The sequence below is a fragment of the Chroicocephalus ridibundus genome, chromosome Z (genome assembly GCF_963924245.1).
Source record: "Chroicocephalus ridibundus chromosome Z, bChrRid1.1, whole genome shotgun sequence".
NCBI lineage: Eukaryota > Metazoa > Chordata > Aves > Charadriiformes > Laridae > Chroicocephalus > Chroicocephalus ridibundus.
The window spans coordinates 5,345,113-5,368,792 of NC_086316.1; the positions used below are offsets into that span (position 1 = coordinate 5,345,113).

Sequence of the window (23,680 nt, forward strand, 5' to 3'; positions counted from 1 at the left end):
AGCTTAGGTCTGCCCTGAGTTGGTTTTTGAAATGTCTCTGCATCTTGAGTATTGTCTCCTGTTGTATTGAGTATTGCCTCAGCCTGTTTGAGGAGAGACATCACAGATGCTGACTTTCCTCCCCACCTCTAACAGCTAAACATTGAATTATTTATTTTCAGTTAGCAGGTAAGATTCCTTAAATGCAACACTCTAATATCAAACTGGGTAAACCTTGTGATAAGATAGCAAGATCCGACACTGAGTGACTTCCCCAGGTGATCCGTGGTTGCTCCAGTGCAGCAGCCATCACTTGACTCTGCAGAAGGTGAAGTGTCTTGGTGGGTTCTGCGAGTCTGAGCTGGAACATGGCTCCTTCTTGTCCTGGCATAACCCTGAGCCCATGGGCAAAGCACGCCAGCCCTGACCTGAGCTTGTCTGTTGGAACGCAGCAGGGAGCTGGAGCGTCTGCGCAGCTCGCAGTGTGGGAACGGCATGGGACGGGAGGTAGTGCTGCCAAAGAGCTCACTCACAGGACCCTGGGTGCCTTTTTGCCTGCCAAAATCTGCATCAGAACCTGTTGTGAGATGCCTTCCTGGGTCTGGGCTGGCTGGGTTGATCTGCTCGAGGTTTAAGCACGGCGAGCTCCCATCTGCCTGCAAAAAGGCATCTCGGGCACTTTCTGTGTGTCCTGTCCCCAGCCACCTCCTCCTTGGTCATTGTTTGTGACTCTCTGCTGAGCTCTTTTCAGGTTTTCTCCTCCCTCTGATCATGAGAGGGTATTGCAATGCCAGGCCCACCAACACCAGTCTGGCATTTAACTTTTATTGTATGTCAAGCATTGTGTTAGCTCCTCTGCCGCTGTATTTACCCCCAAATTCACATAGAGTGTCCTACCTTTGAAAACCTTAAAGTTTGTCCCCCTGTCCTCAGAGGGCTTTTGTAGGAATTTTTCTTGGTTGCATTTCATTTTACTGGAACACATTCTCTTAATTGTGACCTTGTAACATTATTATTCAAGCCACAGCTACTCTATAATTCATCGCCATAGCTGCGTACTGCTCCATGAGTCTGTGTAGCACCAGCAATCTACAGAGTCTGGTGTTAATAAAAATACTGAATAGTTTTGGAATAAGAACTAGTCCATGGGGGATCTCATTAGGAAGGTCCATCTTCAAAGTCTCCTTACTGATTGATCTCAAAATACAGAAGATGAGTCAGTTTTTAGTCTAAACAGGGTCAACTCCCTCGGTTTCAGTTACTGTCTGTTTAAAAAAAAAACAAAACATCATGCAACACAAATTATTGGATAAATTCATCCATATTATAACATATACTATATGAAAACTACTTTATTGACCAGATATATGATCATGCAAAAATAAATCAAGAATTATATAACTTCCACCTTTCATGAAAGCATTCTTATGATTGTATTGATTTTCTCTAATTCTAGACTTCTCTAGTTGCTTCCCAGACTAATTGTTTTCTTCAATGCAAGATTTGTGTAAATTTACTTAAAGTTACTCTAACTGATCTGTAACTTTCTAGTTCAACCCAAGTCAAGTTTTGTACCCAGTGTTGTAAACCTCCTTTGGAAATCCACTGCCAGTTCATTAGCATTCATTATAAAACAGTGATTTATGATTCAGAGACATCCTTGCATAGTTCAGCTAGGATTCTAGGATTTTAGTTATCCAGGCCTGTTTCTTGCAAATACCTAGCTGTAGCCACTGTTGCATTCCAAGTGTCTTTTTTTTTTTTTTTTTTTTTTATAAACAAATTCCAGACTTTCTGTTACTGTCACTTGTTCTTGGCTCTGTCCTATGTATAGAAAGAAATTTCCACTGGCACGTTTCTCCCTTTTTGACTCTTTCATTCACAATTATACCATCTCTAATACTCTATAATAAGAGTGGAATTCAACTTTTGGCGAATACAGAGCAAAGCACTGCACACAGCATCACTAGGCAGACATATGTTTTTAAAAGTAAAGACTGCTAGAGCTACCAGACATTGTTTTTTCCTGTCTCTTCATCCTCTGGCTTTGGAACTTTCAAGTAGTATGAGATTTTAGAAAAATTTAGAAGGATATAATTTAAATACCTTGATTTTTTTTTTAACCTCACTTGTTAATCATTGAGATGTATTACAGCATGAAATAGGCATCCAGTTTGGAAATCCTGAACTCTTGTTCTGAAATCATCAGAACAAGTTACACTGGGGAAGGAGGAGTATGTCCATGTCATAGAAATTAGTTTTGCAACTGGTAGCCTTTTGAAAAAGTAAAACATAAGCACGGGCTCGGGCTCTGATCACAGGGGATACATACCCCAGCATAAGAATGGATAGAAATGCAAAAATTGAGACGGAGCTAAGGAAAAAAACTAATTCACCCCTTATTAGCTGTAGTGGTCATACAGGTTTAGTAAGATTAAATAAACCAAAATGTTGGTTAACCAAAATGATTAAATCAAAATGTGTTAGTCATTAAGACCAGCAGATAAGTGGGAGAGTCCTGAGTAGAATGGTAGTATTTTTACAATATTTTTTTAAGCTTAAATGTACTTATTAAAGGAGATAATTTTGTCATAATAATCATGTAAATACATTCTGTGAAAACTGCAAAGAGTATCTTTGATGCCACAATTGCTAGGAAGTCATTATGCTGCTCTGCATATTCGCTGATTCTCCATGAGGCATTTCCAAATCTTTGTTGTTTGTTTAGATGACATGTAAATCAGACGCATGCTCATAATTTCACTTATGCTTTTAAACAACACGTAGTTGCTTAATTATCCTTTTAACTACCGTTATTGACTTGTTTGGGTAGTAACGTATAGTTTGTACAGGTCATTATCTCTTTGTAAATTGTGCACAGATTGTATGTAAGTATATAACAGATATGGTAGTACATAGTAGGTAAGTGTAGAGAGCAGGAAGGATCAGCCTGACCCTGGTCTGGAAAAACTTTAAGGAACGTTGAGGAGGAGTTGTCCGAACTGCATAGCACCAGTCTACATGCATAGCTCACATTAATCCAATAAAAAACAAGTTTTACCTAAAAAAGGCCTGCTAGAAATGAAGAAGTGATCACGGGTTATTAACAACAAGTATTTCAGGAGGGAGTGTCAGCTCTGCTGTGATGTGGCAAGTGCGAGAGCCTTATAACACGGTTTTGCATTGAGAGAGAAATCAGTGCTGGAAAATAAGCCAGTGCAGCCTTGTTCTATCTGCAGCACCCTCATCCTGGCACGAGGAAGCTCACAAACAGCGTACGTGCCAGCCCTTTCTTCAGGAATCACAGGGACACCTGTTTGATTTTTAGGGATTTTTTTTCCTTCAGTGTTTGAGATATTTTAGACCACTGAAGGCAAAACCCCCAAATCCTGCACTGCTTGTTATCATTTCCCCAAAGAAGTGCCATCAGAAAACCAGTGTACCGAAACGTTTCTTTGGTACATTGATTCAATGTACCAAAACACCAGCCTCACAAAGCCTGACAAAAATACTTTATGAAAGTGTTTGTTGGGATCACTAAAACATTAAAAGTCCTTCAAATTACCATTTGCTTGTCATTTTCTGAAACCACCTTCTTGCCTTGAATAGGTCAAAAATGCTAAAAAAGACATAAAAATGTCAAAAAATAATTAGGCCATCCTTTGAACTTTGTATTGCATCAAACGTATAACTTTGTCCATTTCTGTTACCACTCTTTGATAATAAAATTGTTTTCTTGTTCTTACGGACATCTTTTAACCAAATCCCTTCTTTCAGAGCACATTGTCAGTGATGTACTTCCCAGGTATTCTACAAAGACAGGTATTTACATATCTTAAAACTAAGATGTTTAAAAGAAGAAAAGAGTAGTGCAATCAAGTATTTCTTAATCCAGTTTCCAAAGAAAAAACATTTTGGCAGGCCCTGTAGGGTATTTAACTGGGTTCCCCCTGCCCTGCTTTCTGACAGTGTTACACAGCCGGCTGGAAGCTCATTTGATGAACATAAGTCATCTGTCCTCAATTAGTTTTTCTCCTTTAAGTTTCATAGTGTCAAAAGACATCTACCTCATGATAACAGCTTCATTAATATTGGGGGGAAAAAAAAGGATAGTGGCATAAATATAAAAACTCCAACCAAAAAGACAACCTGCTCTCACCCCCAATGAAATCAAACACGTTTTGAATTGGAGCTGGACCAGCTGCAGAGCAAATAAAGTCCCTGTGTCGTGTTTTGAACCAATTAATATATTCAGAAAAGAGCTAGTGAGCTGTGTTTGGCCAAATTTTCTCATACAGGAGCACATGTTTAAACACGCGTAATTTTAAAACAGGGTAGCGTACTGAAGAAGTAAGATTTTATATGTTATTCTGTTGTACGTGCCACAGTGCAATGACCCATATGGAAAATGAGGTAGCTACTACTAGTACTACTGTTAAATGATTTCTCTTCTTTTAACGAAAGGGTGAGCAAAGGCACATGCAAGCGCTGTGAGCAGCGTCGTCTCCCCAACGTGGAATTTTCTGGCCCCCAAGAACCCCGGAAGACCAGAGCAATGATCTCTCCCGCAAGCAGCCGGGGAGCTGTTTCCCACAAACTTATGTAAATAAACACAGCTCGTTCGGGGAGGGTGGGAGAAGAAGAGGTAAGAAAAAGAAAATAAGGCACATTTTCTTTTTTCTGCTGCTTTACTTCTTCCATCACACTGAAAACTCCTGGCAGTCAGAAATCATTCAGGTTCAAAACAGTAACCAGTCTACGTCATTAGAGAGATCTTAAACAAGTCTGCTGTATTTTGATAGACAAAGGTAGTCTGGTGAAGGAAAAGAAATACTTATCTATCAGGGCAGCCAAGACCGCCCAAAAGTGCAGTTGGAAGGTTTTGGGATCACCCCTCAAGCATCAGTACTCATCTCTGATGAGTTACAGAGAAGTTTAGGTCCCTTCGGACAAGGCTGACTTTATTTCCTCCTCCGTGTGTTGCAAAGCAGTGGTGATTTTGGAGGGTACCATGGGTGGAAGCTCCCTCAAAGACGATAAGCATGAACCAGGAGCAGCAGTCATGTACCAGTTGCTTTGGTACCACAGCGGCAGAGGGACCTTCCAGAGTAATGGGAAACCCCCCAGGCTTCACCATTTGGAGTCACGCAAGTTGGTTTGGCTAACGCTGCGCAGAGAGGAGAAGGCTGTACGGTAACTCAGCCACCCAATGGCTTCACTTGAAATCCTTAAACTTTGCCTGGAGAACCTAAATACTGAAAAGGGGACCACTGTTAACAAGCTTTTCTAAGGCAGACACACTTCAAAAAGTGACACGTATATACTCCACATTAAATTGTCTTTTTTTTTAATTTTCCCTTTTTACTGCTAGAATGAACTTTGGAATTTTTTTTTATTTGACTTTGCATGCAAAAAGTAGAAAGGCAAGTAAAAACACATCCATTCTTTTGCTTTATATTGCAACATAATTCTTGTCTAAGTTACAAATAAGTTATACCATAGAAAATTATGCTTTGGAGAGGAGTGGTTTGAGGCTGTTTTGGTGAGACAAGCAACATCAGTACAGAGATAATTATAGTCATTCTTTCATTTGATCTGTCTCGAAAACACCACATTTTTATCAGACTTCATTCTGTGTTTTCACCCATGGTATGAAATGTAAATCTTTCTATTCAACTATGTCAGACTGTTGGAATTTTTCTATTTTCTTACTGTTGTGACTGACAGGCTTATTTTTACGCCGTTCAGAAGATGCTTAGAGTGAGTGACACAGTGATATCGCAACGAGGAGTGCCTCCAGTGTCAATGTTTCAGTACGACGTGCTGAAAGGTGTCTGCACCCAGGAAAACCAAGTGCCAAGGAAAAAAATGGGCTCCCCGGGATCTCTGGCCAACTCCTGGTGCTCGGCAGGCTCCGAAACTGCTTTCAGCCCAGCTCCGATATTTGTCCTTGGTCCCGGTGGCGCAGACTCCCTTGATGCACTCAGCAACTCATGCCATGTCAAAGGCCACTGATCTTTCCACTCTGATGACAAAAAGACTGGAAACAGATTGTGCTTGGAGAATTGCTCCCTGGGATAACAAGTGCAATAAACTGGAAGACTAAACTCCCAGTATTGTCTGGAGTGTATTGTTAAACAACTTTCTTTTAAAGCATGATGAAAACACTCACTCCCATGCACTCTAAAGTTCCCAGAATACAATCCGCTTTTAACAGACCTTGATTATTTATTTTTTTCCTTTAAATTAAAATGACATTCATAACTCCTGCAGTCTGCTCCCCACATTGCAGAGCTTCTTGTAGGGCATGATTCTCTTACAAGCTAAAATCCATACGGGCTGGTGGAAAATTGCTTTGAGAGCGCCAAAAAACACCCCACACCCAAAACAAAAGCCCCAAGTGATGAGGAATGCATCAAATGCAAATGCCTTTTCAAGTATCACACAGAAGCGGGAAAACAGATTGCTTGAGAAGGTGTTAAAAGTATTAACCAATACTTCTAGGGGTGTATTAGGTCACCTGCTTCGCTTATGCAACTATGCAGCTCCAGCAACACCTACAGTTTCCCAAAGGGAATGGCAAGTATCAGATCTTTGATTGCAAACGTGATTGCAAATCCAGGGGTGGTTTAATTTTTGCCAAAAAGTTAGAACACCCAGTGAGGGTAAAAACGATCCGGATCCTCTATATTAGGTTAAAAATCAGCTTAACTTCTATGATAATTCATATATTACCTTATGTGGAAGTAGTGGACTGGCACAGAATCATTAGCTATCAGAAGAAAACCCTGTTTTGGCAGTAGTGTCTCTGACGTGATATTCCTGTGCTTGTCTTTGTGACTTTATTTTATTTTTTTTAATTCCCACAGTATGTGTAATTGGTTACTTTGTTTTCTGAGTTACGGCAAAAGAAGCCATGGGCATTTTGTTAAAACACTTCCTTGAAATAACTGCAGCATTTTGTCTTCCACATTTTTACAGGTTTTGTCTCCTGTATATTAGAAATTCGCACTCTGTACCTGAAGATATGCTACGACAGCATCAATCCAAAACCCCAGTGAAGTCCATAGGAACTTTTGCCTTTGACGTTTTTGCTGTTTCACAGCTGGCACAAAGTCATAGAACTCGGCCTTTCTTCCAGTCACTGGGTGAGGGTCCGAATTCCTAACTGAAATAATGTTATGCAGCAGAACATGGTGGCAATGTTAGTCTCGATGAAGAAACAGAAGTTAATATTCTATTCATCTGCTTATCTCTCCTAATTTTAGATACTGGTGTGTCCATCACTTCAAAACCTCCAAGTCTGCAAGTGTGCTTATGCTTAGAATACTGTCACGATGTAGGCAAGGGCTGTTGTCCCTCTTGCACAGCCTAACAAAGGAAACATTGCATTTTCAGGTGCTGTCTACACGAAAAAAATGCGCAGCATCTCTTTTATAGAACAACTTAATAGTCATTACAGCGGAACTATCTAGTTGGGATTACATTTTGCTTTGGGCTAATTGTTTCATCCAAAAAACAGAGTATGATAATTTTATTCAAAAATATTATCCATTATGCTTATTCCCAAGCAATTGATATATACTGCACTCGAGATACCCCACAGGTTCCACTATATAGGCAAAACGCAGGGACTTGCTCATAGTCACATGAAATATCTCCTCAGCGCTGAGAGATATTAATTGTTCAGCATAAATAAGTGAGTTTTAAGTAGAATAAATTATTTAGGATTATAATTTGGTGTGATTTGTGCTGCTTGCTTAGGTCTACTTAGCATGAGTATCTAGATTTGCTAAAACCTTGAGAAATCTGTTCTTCTCAGCATTCTTCCTAGCAGACAGTACAATGTTTTTTAATCTTGTAGCATGAGAAACTATTGGATATCAGTAGTGTTTCTCTCAAGTCCAGGACTTTTTGAGTCCAATAAGGCCAGGTGCACAAGACACAGAAGATACAGAGACTCCAACCCTTGGTGTAAACTGCAAATGGACAAGGTAAGAGCCTGCCTGCCTGCCTGGACACAGAATAAGAATCCAATTAGATGACCCCAGACCAAAAATCTCCATTGGACTAAAAGAGGTGTGGAGAGCGCGTGGAGGGCGCATGACGGGCAGGTGTAGAGATCACAAGGGTATTATTGCCTGCGGGTTTCTTTGCTCGGGGTCCCTCTCTTTGGAGATACCCAGCCCAGGCTGTTCTTACTGGTGTACCTTCCAATTAAATTAATTATTTTATAAAATCCGACACCTGAGGGAAACCTAAGGTCGAGCCTGAAGACGGAGAAAACGCACCAGGGAGTAAGTATATGTGTGCGTGTGTGTGCGACACAATGAATGCTTCTCCTTAAACACTCGGCAAGGAATAGATTAATTTTGAAAAAGACTGTATCTTTATTTCAAGTATTTCCCTTTGACTTAGCCAAAGAGAATGACTATGATTATTTTACAAAGAGTCAAGAGGCTAGTCATATTTTATGATGACGTTTTCAAGTATGTGTTTCATTTTGTTCTACACACACTTTCTCCCCCCAGAAAAGGAGGTGCATCTCTGCTGGTCAGCAAGTACGTTCAGGAGAACATTTCTGGGTCTGCAATGAGCTGATCTGTGCATGCAGTTTTCAGATACCGATGCTGTTTACATTAACATATTACAAAGTTTCTTACTCTGCTAAGCATTTTGTCAATTTCATTGGATAGCTCCCCCCAGCATACACCTTGTTTGGGGAAGGAATGATAAAGTTAAGACATGACCTTTCCCAGCTTTGCCCATGTCCTGGATTTGTGGATTGTTGCTGTACCATTTCCACAATTTATGTTATTTGCTGACTTGCAGGTGAAAAATTCAAAGAGTATCCTATAGTCAAGAAGCAAAAATACACACAGCTCTGCCTCAGGACACTGAAATTATTGAGTTTCTCTATTGACCTCATCTGATGACAGTTTTGACTCATTATTTATGAAGGTCATGTGGTAATTGCTTATTTTACACTGAGTTCATTAAAATCAATACCTGTCTACTGAATTTACTGTTGTTAAAATTTCACTTCCATTTTTTATCTCCAATTAGTCCACACTTTGTTTCCAGCTCCTGAAGAAAAGCTGTTAAGAAATAAAAGGGAAGCATCTTTTCTACAAATAACTCAGCAGAAACATGCTAAAAATAAAATTTTAACAGTATTTGCATTAGTGTGGCTGACAAACTAAGGAAATATTTTACTCCTTCAAGTAAAAAAAAATGCCATCCCTATCCTAGAGTAGTAATTTTTTAAGTATAAAACATAAGTCATGAGTTAGATCCTGACGTGGAGGGGAAATTAATGAGATAATATTGATGCTATCACCACTACGACCTAGAACTATCCAGTCTTCCTAACTATACAGCTTTCTTGAAACTTAAAAAAAGTGAAACCAGCCAAGTTCTCCACTGACTCACACAAAACAATATTTCATCATGGTTTGCCAACAAACTGATGAAATAATGAAATGTAAACCTGAAGTGTTTGTTTTGGAGGCAAAATTCAAAATATATTAATTTTCTTCTCAGGATTCTGCTTTCGTTTCTGCTTTAGACAACAATTAATAACCAGGGCCAGTGCACATGCAGACAAAACATGAACAATTGTGGTTATAACTGTTGTGTTAACAGCTCTTGCAAAATCATCAGAACTGTGAGCAGAGAAAAGCCATCCATTAATGGGCAGTATTACCATACATAAAAAGTTGCGAGAGTTTTCAATGAGCTGTCAAAACAGAAGGGAAATGCTAGAGAAGGGTACTCACGTTTCTGACATAAACATTTGTAAAAAATTCTTCTTTATTTTTGCATCAATAAAACTAAACAACAGATTTTCTTGTGACTTCTAATCCTTCCACAGTTGAAAATAACTGTCAATGATAAGTAAATGAAAATTATTTTCATGCTGAATAAAATGAAGGTTACATGAAACAAGATTCTAAAATTTAAATTTTCTTTGGAAAATTCATATGAAGATTAGATTAAATGCAGCAAGAAAAAAGTAGTTTCCTTACTGGGTAGTTTATTAACTGCAGGCTCTAGAAGACACTTGAAAAGGGACTGTGTGAGAACTGGGAAGATTTATGAAAAATGTGGACCGAAGTCACACAGAATATAAACAAACCAGTTTTTATTAGACTATCAGATTTTCCTATTTTCTTTTAAAATTACATAGAAATTGCTTTTCAGACCTAGTCCGTCTCCTGTTATAATTCTACGAGAGCCCTTTAGTGAGATTTTAGCTTAAGCCAAAAAAAAAGGGAAGAAATTTTAGTCCAGCTGTGACTTGTAACAAGATCACAGGCATCCCATCACTTAGCTACCAAGTTGCAGAGATTATTTTGTGAGTATGTTCCACAGGGCATCGTGAGGCAATATCAAATATCAAATAAAGGAAGAAAGACAGCAGACATGACTTGTTTTTTCCAAACCCGTTATCTCAAGAATGAAGCCTATTAGGTACTAAATTTGCAGACCTCGAGTCTGAAGCTTTCTGTGCTGGAGTAAATCTGTAGTGATATATTTCTCTTCAACAAAATTACAGCAGTTCAAGGCCAACATGTGGGAGGAAAGAATTAGATCCGCTGTTTGAAAATGACAGACCACATTTTTGCAAATATATGTGTAAAAACTTCAGTTGTGGATATCAGGCACGCATTTGCATACGTTTGTGTTGTTTTCTCTGTGCAAAGCACACAAATACAGCATTATAAATACATATGATTGATCTGTAAAATATAAATACTTGTAAAATCTCTGTAGAGTTATAGATGTATGTGTGTAAGAATTCACGTATAGGTGATATTTAAATGTATAGCTGTATGCACTTCCTTTTTTGCTTGTGACACATCTGTTACATACAGTTGATAAGCAGTATTTAAATGACAGACATCTGTGCTCATGGCAGATACACAGAAATTACATACAGACATTTGTGTGCATACGTACATGACAGTATAGCTGTCTGCCCTTGCTTTCTGAGGCTAACTGCTGGGGAGAGCCACACAGCTCTTAATAGCCGGGGTACAGGCTTCATAATCTATATTATTTTAAACATTATCTATGCCTTATTAAATGCTGCATTGAACGGAGATCTGCTGTCGGATTTCAAACAGCTATCTCTATGTTTTGTCCTCAGCTTGTAGGCTTTGATTGATAAACTTAAGCATATAAAATAAACAGCAAATGAGATCAAATATGTCATTCCGATGCACTCACAGTCACTCGGCTGTGCATTTCTAATGGCTTTGCATGCTGGTAAACTGTCATTTAGTTGCAGTAGTTTACAAGTGACTCAGCCAAAGATACTTAACAGCCTGCAGGCTGTCAGTTTCTACATCAGTGGTCTCTAAAACATACAGTTCAGTCTATAAAATGATTCTTTAGAGAGCAACAGAGGGTCAAGCTTGGCTTTCACAAGCAATGGTAGAAAAACCTGCCCAGGACGCATTGCTATACAGCTGAGATACTGACAAAAATGCAAAGACTGCTCCTATTGCTAAGATAGTAACCTAAAATGAAAATTCAGCTCACTGCCGAACTACAAAGGATATAATTTTGCAGTCTCATTCTGACGCTTGCTGTTAAAGAGAGTGAACTTAACATGCATTTTTGCTAATGCTGCTTTGCACTTTCTAGAGGGCAGAGCTCCTTAATCTGGGACTAAATGACATTTCCACATATTTTAAGGTCCTTTACAGGCCTTACAGGTGTGACGAGTGGCTTAAGGAAGCCTTAAGATAAATAAGCAGTTGTTTCAGTACGTTTCCAGAAGAGCGTGACTGGCTCATAGCTGTACTGATTTATAAATAGAAAATCAGTTTGCAAGTGCGTTGTATTAAATATACAAAGGTAGCAACAGACAAGAGCATAAACTTTGATTCCTCCTCTCCTGCATTTATAAAATAATGTTTTTCCTTCCACAAAGTGCATTTTCTGGTTATACAAATATTGATCCAGTTCAGAGTACAGAAAACTTGCACAAAATATGTGAGGGAGTATTTTCTGCTACAGATTATTTCAGTATTTTCTCAGCAATTGTATATGCTAATTTTTAGCTGAACATACCAGACATCCATGGACTGGTGACTTGTTAATCCCCTTCTGAAAGCTAAATTAACCAGGAGGAGAGTAGTTTGTTTAGAGCATCAGGAACTGCTTGGGGAAATCACAGAGGTGATTCAGCAAAGAAAAGAAAAAAAGAATTGCAGAAAGGAGGGCATCTGACCCATTAAGAATTTTTGGATTACTATTTATCTACCAGGAAAATTCTTGCTTTCATAGTTCCCAGCATATTCTGAAAGTGAACAGGTTTGTGGCCCCAAAAGGCTGAAGAAATCACTAATTCAGGTGCAGTATAGTATTAATGGGCCTCTTCAGCTGCTGCTGAAGGACAATAGTCCTTGGCCGTAACACCGCTTCTCTTCAGGTTCCCGCAGCTGTGTCACCCAGGGAAAGGCAGCTGGTACAATTTGAGATAGGAGGGGATGCACTCCCACTGGTACGCACCATTTCCCAGAGACGGTGCTTCACACCTCTGCGCTGAAATCTACACCAGCTTCCAGAAGAAAAGGGATTTTTTTCCACTCTGTGGGAAGTCCCCACAAGTGGAGATGACTCCCAAATCTCCCTGTAAATAACAACCGGCCTGAAACAAACAGTTTGGAACAAAAGAGATGTGCTTGGTCTTCCCGGGCAATATCGCAGAATTAACTTTGCAATCCATCACATTGCAGGAACGAGCACAATTTTATTATCATTGAAAACAAATAAACAAGCAAAATGGCACTACTACTTCATCTGCTGTCAAATATATGCATACAGTCCTTCAAGCATAATTCTTAGTCTCTTTTTCTATATGAGAAGAAAAGAAAGGATGGGAGAAGCAGGCAAATGTAAAGCTAGAGAAAGGGAAGCCTCAGGACAATCATCATTTTGCTCTTAGTGTTTCTCTGAAATGAACAGGAGCTGTCATTTCTTGCCTTCTCTTCTTCTACTTATAACCCACGTACGTTATGTCAATTTGCCTTCCTACTGCTCCACTGCATAAGGTGTCACTTTCCAAACCAGCAGCAACCACATGTTCCTTCTAGCTGGTACAGATAAATCTCTTTCCTTTATACTTAAAGAAGCTAAAAATATTCTCTTCCATTTTCTTACAAAGTAAATTTACTTAAGGCCAAGATCAATGCAAACAGAAAATCGTTTCAAAATCAAAGAACCCTTAGACTATTTTCCCAGGTGAGTTTTCGGTAGGCATTCTGCCTCATCATGGTAAGAATGAGCTTTCATTTTCTTCTTGCAGGATCATTAAAGGAAACAGTCAAAAGCAGAGAATTTTAGTCTATATATGCACATACCGAGTGAGCTATCATCTTAAATATAATGTAGTACAAAAATAACAGTACTTCTTGAAGACAGCTCGGTTAGGTCCTACGTCTGATGGAGTTGAAAGTGTAAAGAAATGTATTTTGGGTACGTAAACCATTTTGTTTCTAATCAGATCTGTAAAACTACTCTAAAGAATGTGCACTTTTGAAACCCTAAAATGTAATTCTATTCTCTTGTCCAGCTTTTTTCTGTTTCTCCATTGTGCACCAGGCACATTGCTTTGCCTAAATTTTAGTGCGTGGGCTCAGAGGTGATCCATTGCTCCAAACCAAACACCGAGACATTGTGTGGAACAGGGTTGACTTCAATTGGCCGTCAGCCTCTATTTAGACTACTGGGAGAAACATGAGGAAACGCCAATGACCTGGGATCAGGTCTCCCACATTTTTAAGGATGGGAAACAGTAGAAACAATAACAGAAATTGGTAGCTTCCACACCATCTCCTTGTCCTAAGGGAGGCCCCTAGCAAAGGCCTGGAAAAGCAAGACCCTGGGTCTGATAAGAAAGGGGACAAAAGGACAGGTGACTATCAGGTGAGATGTAGCAGGGCTCTGGCCCCAGGCCCCTGAGCTGGGCTGCAGAGGACGTAGGTCAGGAAAACAAGAAGCAGAGTCCCAGGGCATTCTTCTTGCGAAGAAGCGACCCCCAGAACACGTCCATAAAGCCATCAAGTTGTCTCTTCTTTGCTCACTTGTTCAATTACAGAAATTTAATGGCCTGGTTTGAGGGAAAAGGTGTTTCACCCAGCATACCTGGTGATCCAGAATCTCCCTTTGGGTGTGGGCTGAGATCGTCCCAAAACCAGACCTGCACTCTCTGGGTGAAGGGTCCAGCATCTACTCTATTGGAGTACTAACTAGTTAGATTAAACAGTTATCCGTTTAATCCTGTATTATAACTAATATCAAGAGGTATGTCCTGTTCTTCCAGAACAAGCTCTTCTGAGCATGTTGCTGTATGCTAAGCTTGAGAAGTCTTGGAAAAGTGGTCAGGCCAACAGGGAAAGAGCCAGGTCCTAGGCACCTACAGCTACAGTGTAGGCTTAAGTAAGGAGGACTCTATGTCTACTAACAGATATATTTTCTCCAGTTTAGATGTTGTTCTCCACCTCTTCTCTACCAATAGAAAAGTTACAGTACCTTCTGAGCTTTGGGAATATCATTTGGCTTCACATTAACTCGCTGTAGCTGCCTCATTTTGCCAGCTTTCCTCAGCTTATTACCACTTTTCACAAGCATCAGCAGGAGACTTAACTGACACTTTTAGACAATCTCTTTTTGGAAATAATTATTCTCTGTGATTTAAAATACTACTTTCTTTTTCTTTTCTTTTTTTTTTTTTTTATTGTTATTACTGCCTCTTACAGAGAGCAGAGGTAAATTTATGGCTTTACTGAAGTTACTGTCTGAACTTCCAGTATCAATTTTTTTCCTTTAGGTTACAGAGTAGAGTTTGTATAGAGGGAATTGCCACAAGTGGAGATTTGAAGAAAAACATTGAAATGAGGAAGGGTCAGGTGGCATGAAAGGTATGACCCTCCTTCTCAGGCATTCTCCTTTTCATCTATGTTCATCTATTCATCCTTATCATCTATTGTTCAAATATGTGGTAGACAACTGCTTTGGGTTTGAAGGACTCTAAGAGGTGCTTAGCAGCATGCATGCTTCTGTGAGATCCTCCAACACCACAGTGCTCCTCCATTTTTTGCTTTTCTCCCCAGTGATGCTTGCTGGTTTGCTGTATTTTAGATGCCCGCATGGATGAACAGAAAGACGTAGTCTGTATTTCAAGCATCCCATGGTAAAATTTTGACATCCACTGTCAGGCACCGTCTGTTTTAACTTGTGTCTCAAATCATTTCAGGTGCCAGCACTGAAACCGGTGAGGCAAATGTAGACTTTATTTCATCATAAATCCTGTGTACCTGCAAGCAACGTTTCCAAAGGAAAGACACAGAGAGAGAAATTCTAAATTATAATCAAAACAAAGTATAAATATGAGTCAGAGGCAAGTGGAAATGCAGAAATTATGTGCTGAGTCACCCCTGTGCTCGACATGTTGGGAACACATTGTAAAGTTCAGAGCTGAGAAACACAGCCCGACACAGTTAATTAAAACGAGAGAGAAGAGACTGCAATCAAACACATCTTACTCATAATTTAAAGGATGATAGGACATATTTACTTGGGATGACATTTACTGCTGTTTCCCTAAAGAGGGGGAGGGGGGAGCAGCCCCGGACCTTCAGCGATTGCAAAAGCCCACACAATATAAAGGCCCTATTTCGGTTAACATGTTGTCAGTCTTTAACGACTAGTGGTGTAACAGCTGGTTTTGATGTAATTTCTTTTGAGACCACTAGATTACAAGCCGTTTATTGCATTCTTCTCCGCAGACTGCTCCCTGGATACAGGCAGGGAGTCAAGAGGTCAGAGGTCTAAAGCCAGGAGCTGAAGGATTTGTCATCATTTAACAGGTCACTTGTTGCTATGTACTATGCAAACTGGACAGTGCCTCGCAGCCCAGCAGACGGTAAGATATCTTTTATTTTTCTCATCTCCACAAGGGAAACTGGGTCTAACCCCACTGGAGAAGCAACTTTCTTACCTGGGATCATCAGTTCGTGCCTGGGGGCTCATGAGAGGAAGGCATGCACAATCACACACAGCAGTAAAATATCCTCGAATAGCACCATAATTATGGTTGTCCAGACCTGCACTCAATATTCAGACATAAACCCCCAAAAGGGACATGACATAAGCGGGTAGGGCAGTTCTCTAGTTGCTCTTAGTCATTGCTGCACCTCAAATTCCACTCTCAGCTACACGAGTGTAACTGTAAGAGCAGAATCGTTCTAATTCCTGCACAATTTCTGTCCTTTGCTGCTGCTCCTCGTTACACGGGGAGTTATTAGATTATGGTCTCTTTCTATGAGTATAAAAGAAGTTTGGTTTAATTGTCTGCAATAAGCAGCCAGTGAGACACTGTCTGTAAGGAGCATGTGAACATGGGAGGATTGATTTATAAAGGGTCTGAGAAAACCCAGCTGACTTCAAAAATACGGGAATTGGATGACTTACCCCCAGAGGAAAAATGGAAAAACATTTCCTACCATAGCAGCCAAGAATTTGAAGCTCCATCAGTGTCTTTAGTTGTGAAGCTGAATTTCTCAAAGCTGAATTTTACTCAAAGAAACTCTTTTCTTTGAGTAGAATTATATTCAGCAAATGAAGAAGCAGAAATGTTCATATTTTTTGGTTCTTTGTACAAGTCATATCTTTTAGATCTCAGAAGAGCTATTTGAGATCGCCCCTAGTCCTAGTAATTGTGATTCTTTATGTGTACATGCCAAAAGCAGTTCACCTTTTGCCTTTATAATATGTCCAAAGAACATATTCAGGCAGAACAGGAAACCGGCATTGAGATACCTTCTAAAGACAGACAGCAAATCAACCCAAGTTTGCTGTTCCCTTTGTTCCTTCATAGTGTCGATATCGTGGACTTTGCAAGATGGCGAAGGGTAAGGTCAGGCACTTTCTGCAAGCTCATTTTCATGTGGGGACTTTAATAAAGCAAGAAATTATTGAAACTTTCAGGAAGGGCAATTCAAGGATTCACTCTTCCTCGAGACAATAATGTAATTGCTTTTTTCAAGCTGAAATCTCTCAGTATTGGGTCACTTAGTCTTTATGATTTGGGTAAGCTGTCTGCCAAAATTCAGGTGGGCAATTCTGAGCTTGCGTCTGGAGCTCCTTCACAAGGTCCTGCCCCGTGTGCCAGCAGCTGCAGGGATGTGGAGGAGATGCTGCTTGGTGAGGAGTTGCTGTGGTCTCCTGCTCCTCAGGAAGAGAGGGAAGAGCTAATGGGGTTAAAACTAGACCAGCTGGGTGATGTTCAGGCACTGGATCCCAGAACAGCATGCACCTGATGTGTCTGCTTGGTTTTGAGGATGAACAGCATGGATAAATCCTTTATACTCCTTGGGAGAGGATGTCCACGGTACCTCATGTCTGCACAGCCTGGCTCTGACAGGGGCTCCTGGGGAAGATTGGATCACAAGCCAGGATGTGTTGGGTGTCTCTGGGATCTCGAAGATCCTAGACCTTCCACTCAAAGCATGAGTGGAAGGGCAAATTCTGGCAGCTACTTGTGACTGGCACCCCCTGCTCCTGACACCGGTGGTGTGGTGAGCATGACTCACGCCGTTCTACGAGGGAAGCAGCCATCCTCTGTGACCGCGTGGGTCACGCGTTCGTTCCCTTCCCCTCCTTATCAGGCCCTGAAGGTCCCGTGCACCAAGCAGACAAACCAAACAGCTTCTTCCTGCCCTCCCTCAAGGCTCCTGGTGCCAGGCCCGTTACTGCCCTCCTCACCGGCCTTGACGGTCCCCGGCACCCGCCAGCCCGGCGCAGGGGAGGGGAGCGTCACGGCATGGAGCATCGTCCATGAAATCATGTTCATTATAAACTCTGTGCGATGCTGCTTATAAATTGTACTACATTGCTTCTGCTTGTAGAAATCCTGAGCCATTCTAATCATAAATTCTGTGCTATACTAATCATTCTGCTAAGAAAAATAAAGCTTTAATTGTAACTACGATTTACTGCTGCCATCATTCTGACAAGGATCCCTAAAAGAAGCCGTCTGTGCCCTCAGTGTCAGGTGGCACTTGTGACTTCAGGCATCTTCTCTGTGGGTCATCCAGGGAGAGAACAATTGTAGTGGTAACTCGCAAACAAACAGTGATGAGGTTGTCTCCAAATATCCTGCCATTTTGCCATGCTCGGGAATATTTGAAGTCAGTAAAAAAAGGAAAAGAAAAAAAATAAATCAACACTCACAGCCCAGAACATGGAATCTCTTGGATTTCAGCATTTAGAATTTGCACCATCTTTATATTTGAACTGAAGGCATCAACAACCACTTCTACCCTGATACAATAATGCGGCTTTTTGGAGTGCATTCAGTAAACTCCTGGAGTTTAGAAATGCCTTGCCCTGTTATATATTGTATGTGCTACGCAGCTCAGCAAGCAGGCTGGGTGCAGAGAGCTGCATTAAACACATGTAATGTGGTTCCATTAGCCGGCTTTTGGAGGTTTGCAGAGCTGAGCTACAAAAAATACTTGCTTTGAAATGAAACTTGGTTTAAACCCTCCTGTCTCTTTATGTATTATGTACTTCATGTGTAGATTACCCTACACATTATGAACATGCTGCTGGAATGTTTTATTTTTGGGAAACAGAATTTTGATTTTGTTGACAAAAAGGCTAGTGGTTCCTACTTTAGGGATTTTGACTGGTTTGTATTTCAACGTCATTTTTCTTAAATATGAAACCATCAAAAAGAAAAAACTTGGTTAATATATATTTTTGCCTGTCATTTTGAAAATAGACCCGCTCCGAATACTAATATCAACAAAGTCCTTTTGTCTTTCCCCCCAGAAGTTCTGTCGTACATCTAAACATAAAGTCAGACCCTGCAATCAAAACTTTCTATTGTAGTTAAGTTACACTATGTATGACCTAATCTACTACGGGATTTAAAAGCACAATCGCTAATATACAGGAAATCTTTTCTACTCCTTTTATGCATAAAATTAAAAATGTTCTTTTGAGGTTCTTTTCTTTAAAGGCAGCAGAGGCAGGAAAGAGACATATTCAGTTATTTACACTTTTTCACATGTATTTTTCACACAAAACTCTACTTTCTGAGAAAGTAAAATGCAGGTGAAGAAGTGCCCTTTTGCTGGATGAACTGAGCTCACCCACTGTGCCTTCATCTGTTCTACATCTTGAAAAAATCACATCTTATTTTTGTATAATGGAAGTTATACAAAGAAGTTATACATGGAAGTTATACATGGAAGTTGTGTACCCTGATTTACTGCTTCCTCCATTGGTTTTGACGGTGTATGTCCCTGATGCTTTCTAGTTAATCTGAGAAGGTTCCTGAACAGCAGTTTTCTAAACTCTGCTTCTCACCTACCGCTGAAAAGAGACAAGACAAACTTTGTTTGAAGTTTGGGAGAGTTCTCAGCTCTCTCCTGAGAGCTCTAGTCTCCTTCCAGTACTTCTTTGTTAAAATGAATGGACAGGTTTTTGGGAAGGGGAAAGGGAGAGCAGGGGGAAAGGGAAGGGGGAGGGAAGGGATGTTTACCTTTTACAGTTCTTTGGCTATCAGAACGATGACTGCGTCTGCATGCTGAGACGAATATCCAAAGGCAACATACCATAAATGTACATTATAGTTCCAAACCAATTAAATTCACAAGCCAACTGTCCATGAGCTAGCTCTTTCAGTTCAGATTTGAAGTAGATCTCAGAGAGTCGTTTTTCATATATATGCTAGGTCATACTTATCCATCAAGTTCAGTCCACAGATTTCAAAGGGACAGAAATAAACAGCAACTTACAAGTTAAGTCCCCACAACCTACATGAGAAAGTTGCTATGGAGACAAGACAGGGAAAACCTCTAGCAAATGTGGGTTTGTATTTGATGAGTGCTACAATCCCACCTTTGGGAAACTGCTCTTAATGCTGCATCACGGTTTCTAAATGTGTATAATTCTGATATTTTGAGATATCCTATTTATTATACTTGCTAAGGAAAAGATTTTTCCTTTTTTTTTTTGAAGCGAAAGAAGAATCTACAGCTTCTGTTGGAAACTAATCAGAAAGGCATGGGTTATAGAAAAGAAGCAGGATTAAAAAGAAAAGATTAAATGGGATACTTTGTACATTGGCAGACTGATTGGAGTTTTATTACGTAAGTTAAAAAATAATCACTGTGTTTTGAAACGATGTCCTCAAACATGCTTGCAAAATTGAGGAATTTCAAGGAAGTTATGTATTCTGTGGCACCGAGACACATCTGGGTGAGCCCTTATCTGTTTGAGAGGCATGGCCTGTTTGTGCCTTGCAGTAAATTGCCCCGCTTGTGTGTCTTTAAACAAGCTGATTCTATTTTTTGTTTTTGTTTGCTCACCTATGATTCGGTGTTCGGGTTTTAAAGAAGGGCCGGTCGGCATGCGAACCGGTGGTACCGAATGCCACGTGCTGTCCTCCCCCAGGACAATTAGCGACAGCAGCCGGGCTGAGACACCTAAAGCAGCCTCACTGAAGGAAGCCGGCCCTCCCATTACCTCCGTCACTTAAAGTCGATACAGGCTGCTTATCCTCCTACGGGCAGCTTTAATCAACGTCCATCATGTCTGGAGAAAACAGCCCCCAGGACGGAGCAAGAAACTCACCCGCTGCCAGCACCCTTTGTCTCTCCCATATGGGCAGGGCATGATTCCCCGGGATTAGTCAACAATTACTTGCTCTGAACTGATCAATTCAGCCAATTTACTGTGCAAAGTAAATTGATCCTCCAGAACAAAGGGATCTGCCAGCGGGGAGGTACCTGAGAAAGTAGCATGCCTGTGTAAACAGTGCTGTCCTTGCCCCAGTGTGGAGTGGCCTGGCGCCATATGGTGCCACTAAGAACTTATTAACTGACAGATTAACTCATCTCAGCATTTGGGATCCCCCGTTTCCAGCTGTGAGGGTGATTGATGGGCTAACCACTGCCTCAGTCTTGGAAGTTATTTCTTCCATTTAACAGAGTCAAGAAGACAGAAAATTGCCCCCTTTGTAAATGCTAATCTCACCACTCCTCCAAACACCCAACACAGCAATTTATTCCAGGCAAAGTCTTAAAATTGGTATAGTACACATCAAATGCATACTAATTAGCAATTTCTTTTGAAGGCTCCATCACTTATTAAGGGTCTCCTTTTCCATATGCTCATCATGCCCCACTTCACCCTTTAATTACAAAACAGCACTTTCTGCTAATTGTGAGAAGGTACATTGTACCCGGTATCTGTATTAAATACTATACCTTTTGAGGCCTAATTTTGGGTCAGATAGATAGAAAGCAGGCAGATAGGCATAACGTCTTGGGGGCACGGTCCTCATTTTAGGTATATTCATTCTTATTCCCACTGGCAATGCTTCTTGAAGGAGCGCCCCATGAAAAGGGCATTTCTTTAGAAATGTCAAAGCCCATCTACCCACAGCATTGTACCAGCACCGGTAACAAGGCCGAGGTTTTCTCACTGCTGCTGAGCACAGTTTCACTACCAGAAATTTATTTCTTGGTACCTTCTAGTGGGAAGATGTCCGTGAATCTTAAAACGGGTGATCTGCAGCAGATCAGAGGATTTGGACTGTCCAATTCAGTTTGTGTTGACTCAGACCAATATTACCGGTATGACTCTTTACTGACTGTATAATGGGTCTTCGGTTCTTAAAAGCCCAGGATTATGTTACTTGTGGCTGCCATCACTCGCACCAGAATTGCAGCATGAAGACGTAAAAGAAACCGGGCAGAAGAAAAGCCCAAACTATTTCAGAGGCATACAAAAAATTTGCGTCTTTTTCTTGTTGAAAACATTAAAATGTGCTCCTCGTTTTGCTTTCCCTATGCCAGGCAACTGCAACTGTAACCTCGATAAGTAATTTGTCTTTCTGCCTATCATGGCATAAAGGTAACCGGAGGTGGATAAATAAACGGCCAAGTTCCAAAGCAGGTTTCACTGCTATGGTATTTATTTTCACATGATCCTTGTAGGCAACTTCGTGTTGGTTTGTTTAGTTCATTATCTTTAGCAACACACACAGCATCTAAAGCCCCATTCAAAGTGAATACTTTGTTATGAAATGAGGGAAACTACGTCATACAGATTAGAACAAATAAAAGCTCCAGGTGCATGCTGAAATTTATGTTTTAATGGTGTCCCCGTCGTTGCTTAAAAGATGAATATGCCTTTTTTGTGTTGAATTAAAAGAAGATGATCATTTCAGAGCATATGTAAGGATGATAATTTGTTTGAGGGAAAAAAACCTCAGGTTCTCTTAGTCACTCCTGTGTGATGAAAGCAGAGCTTGTCTGAAGCCAGGCAAAAATATTCACTCAAAGCTTTAATATTTTTCCTTGGTTTTGTTGGAACTTCCTTTCAATCAAGATTTTCCCACCAGTTCTAAGTGAAAAAAAGAAACACCCTTATCTTTTAAAAGGAACATTAAAGGGAGCACTATCTCATTTCATTTCACATTGCAGCATTTTAAATAATTACATCAAACATTAAAGCTGAGGTTAAAACATACGTTAGCACTTACGAGTGCTGGCTGCTAGCGAGTTCCACGTTTGGGTTTGCTACCAACAGAAATCCGCTGAACAGATATGCTAGCCGAATTTGTGGTGGCTCCAAGAGCCTTAAATCATTTGTACTTTAGAAAATGTACCGTGTAAGACCAAGGAGCAGTGCGGGAGATCCAGGGGATGACTTTTAACTGGGGGTAGCCTTTACCTTGAGGTGCAGCAGCAGCACCATCAGGGGAGGCTGGCACTGGACTCCAGGGCCGCAGAGAGACTGTTGCTGGCAGACAATTTATTCTAACCTGGGCATCTGTCCCCTACACGAAAAAATCAACACGTCTTTAATTTACACGGTCCTTAAAAAAAAATTTCACATTAACAAGATTTATCTATGTATCTATGGGTAAGACGCAATATTTGTACCCAATGTGTGTGACTTGTGGACAAGGTGAGACCATGGCCAGACATAGAGCTCCTCCATCCCAATGACAGTCTCCATCTAGCCGTTGGTCTGTGCCAGAAGCAACAGCTGTAACAGCCCTGTACCAGCTACACACGATGCACCTGGTCACACAGACTTCTCTAGGCAATGGAGGTTCTCACCGGACGCCTACTTTAGGAAGAAGCTGGAAAATGATTTTTTTTTATCTTGCTGAAATATCCCTTACTAGCATTTTCAGAATAAAGTGGTTTGATTTCAGCCAGTTTCTTTTAATTGTGCTTTAACGCAGTCTTGAAAATAATTGTGAAAGGTAATGAAATTATTTCCCATTCCTCTGAAATGAAGTGCTTATTTCTTTTTTAACCAAACATGATAATCTGCTGAGTTTACATTGCATTGAACTTCTGTTTTCAGCATTCAGGTCTTTACAAATGTGATGTGATGCCTGGAACAATCTTTCAAAGTTAAAAAATTTCAGACTGTGTTAAAAAACCCCAACCCTACAGCGAACAAACAGGGAAAAGAACAAACAACCCCAAACAAATCCAAACTGAAAAAAAGGAAGACTGAAAAATAAAGAAAAAAAAGAAATTTACCTGGACTAGTGACTGAACAACTGAACAAAAAAGGTCCTTCACTTGAGAAGCAGGTACCTAATAATCGCTTACAAATGAAGAGGAGAAATGAGGAGCTCCTTTTATGTGCG

The 23,680-nt window shown here is 40.4% G+C and overlaps 1 protein-coding gene across 2 annotated transcripts in view; it reads right to left on the bottom strand.

Annotated features, from left to right (window-relative positions):
* Positions 1 to 1,226: 1,226 nt before the first annotated feature.
* The window catches only part of LOC134508228 (uncharacterized), a 123,899-nt gene continuing 101,445 nt past the window's right edge, over positions 1,227 to 23,680 (bottom strand). Inside the window, exons 8-9 of one of the 2 annotated variants that reach the window (XM_063319506.1) lie at positions 22,744 to 22,849; positions 1,227 to 1,244 (exon numbers count right to left, since the gene is read on the bottom strand). In XM_063319506.1, coding sequence (XP_063175576.1) covers positions 1,234 to 1,244; positions 22,744 to 22,849 — 117 coding nt within the window. In that variant the 3' untranslated portion in view covers positions 1,227 to 1,233. Of the gene's footprint in view, positions 1,245 to 2,906; positions 5,235 to 22,743; positions 22,850 to 23,680 lie in introns of those variants that run through there. The other variant, XM_063319505.1, reaches the window with a different exon arrangement.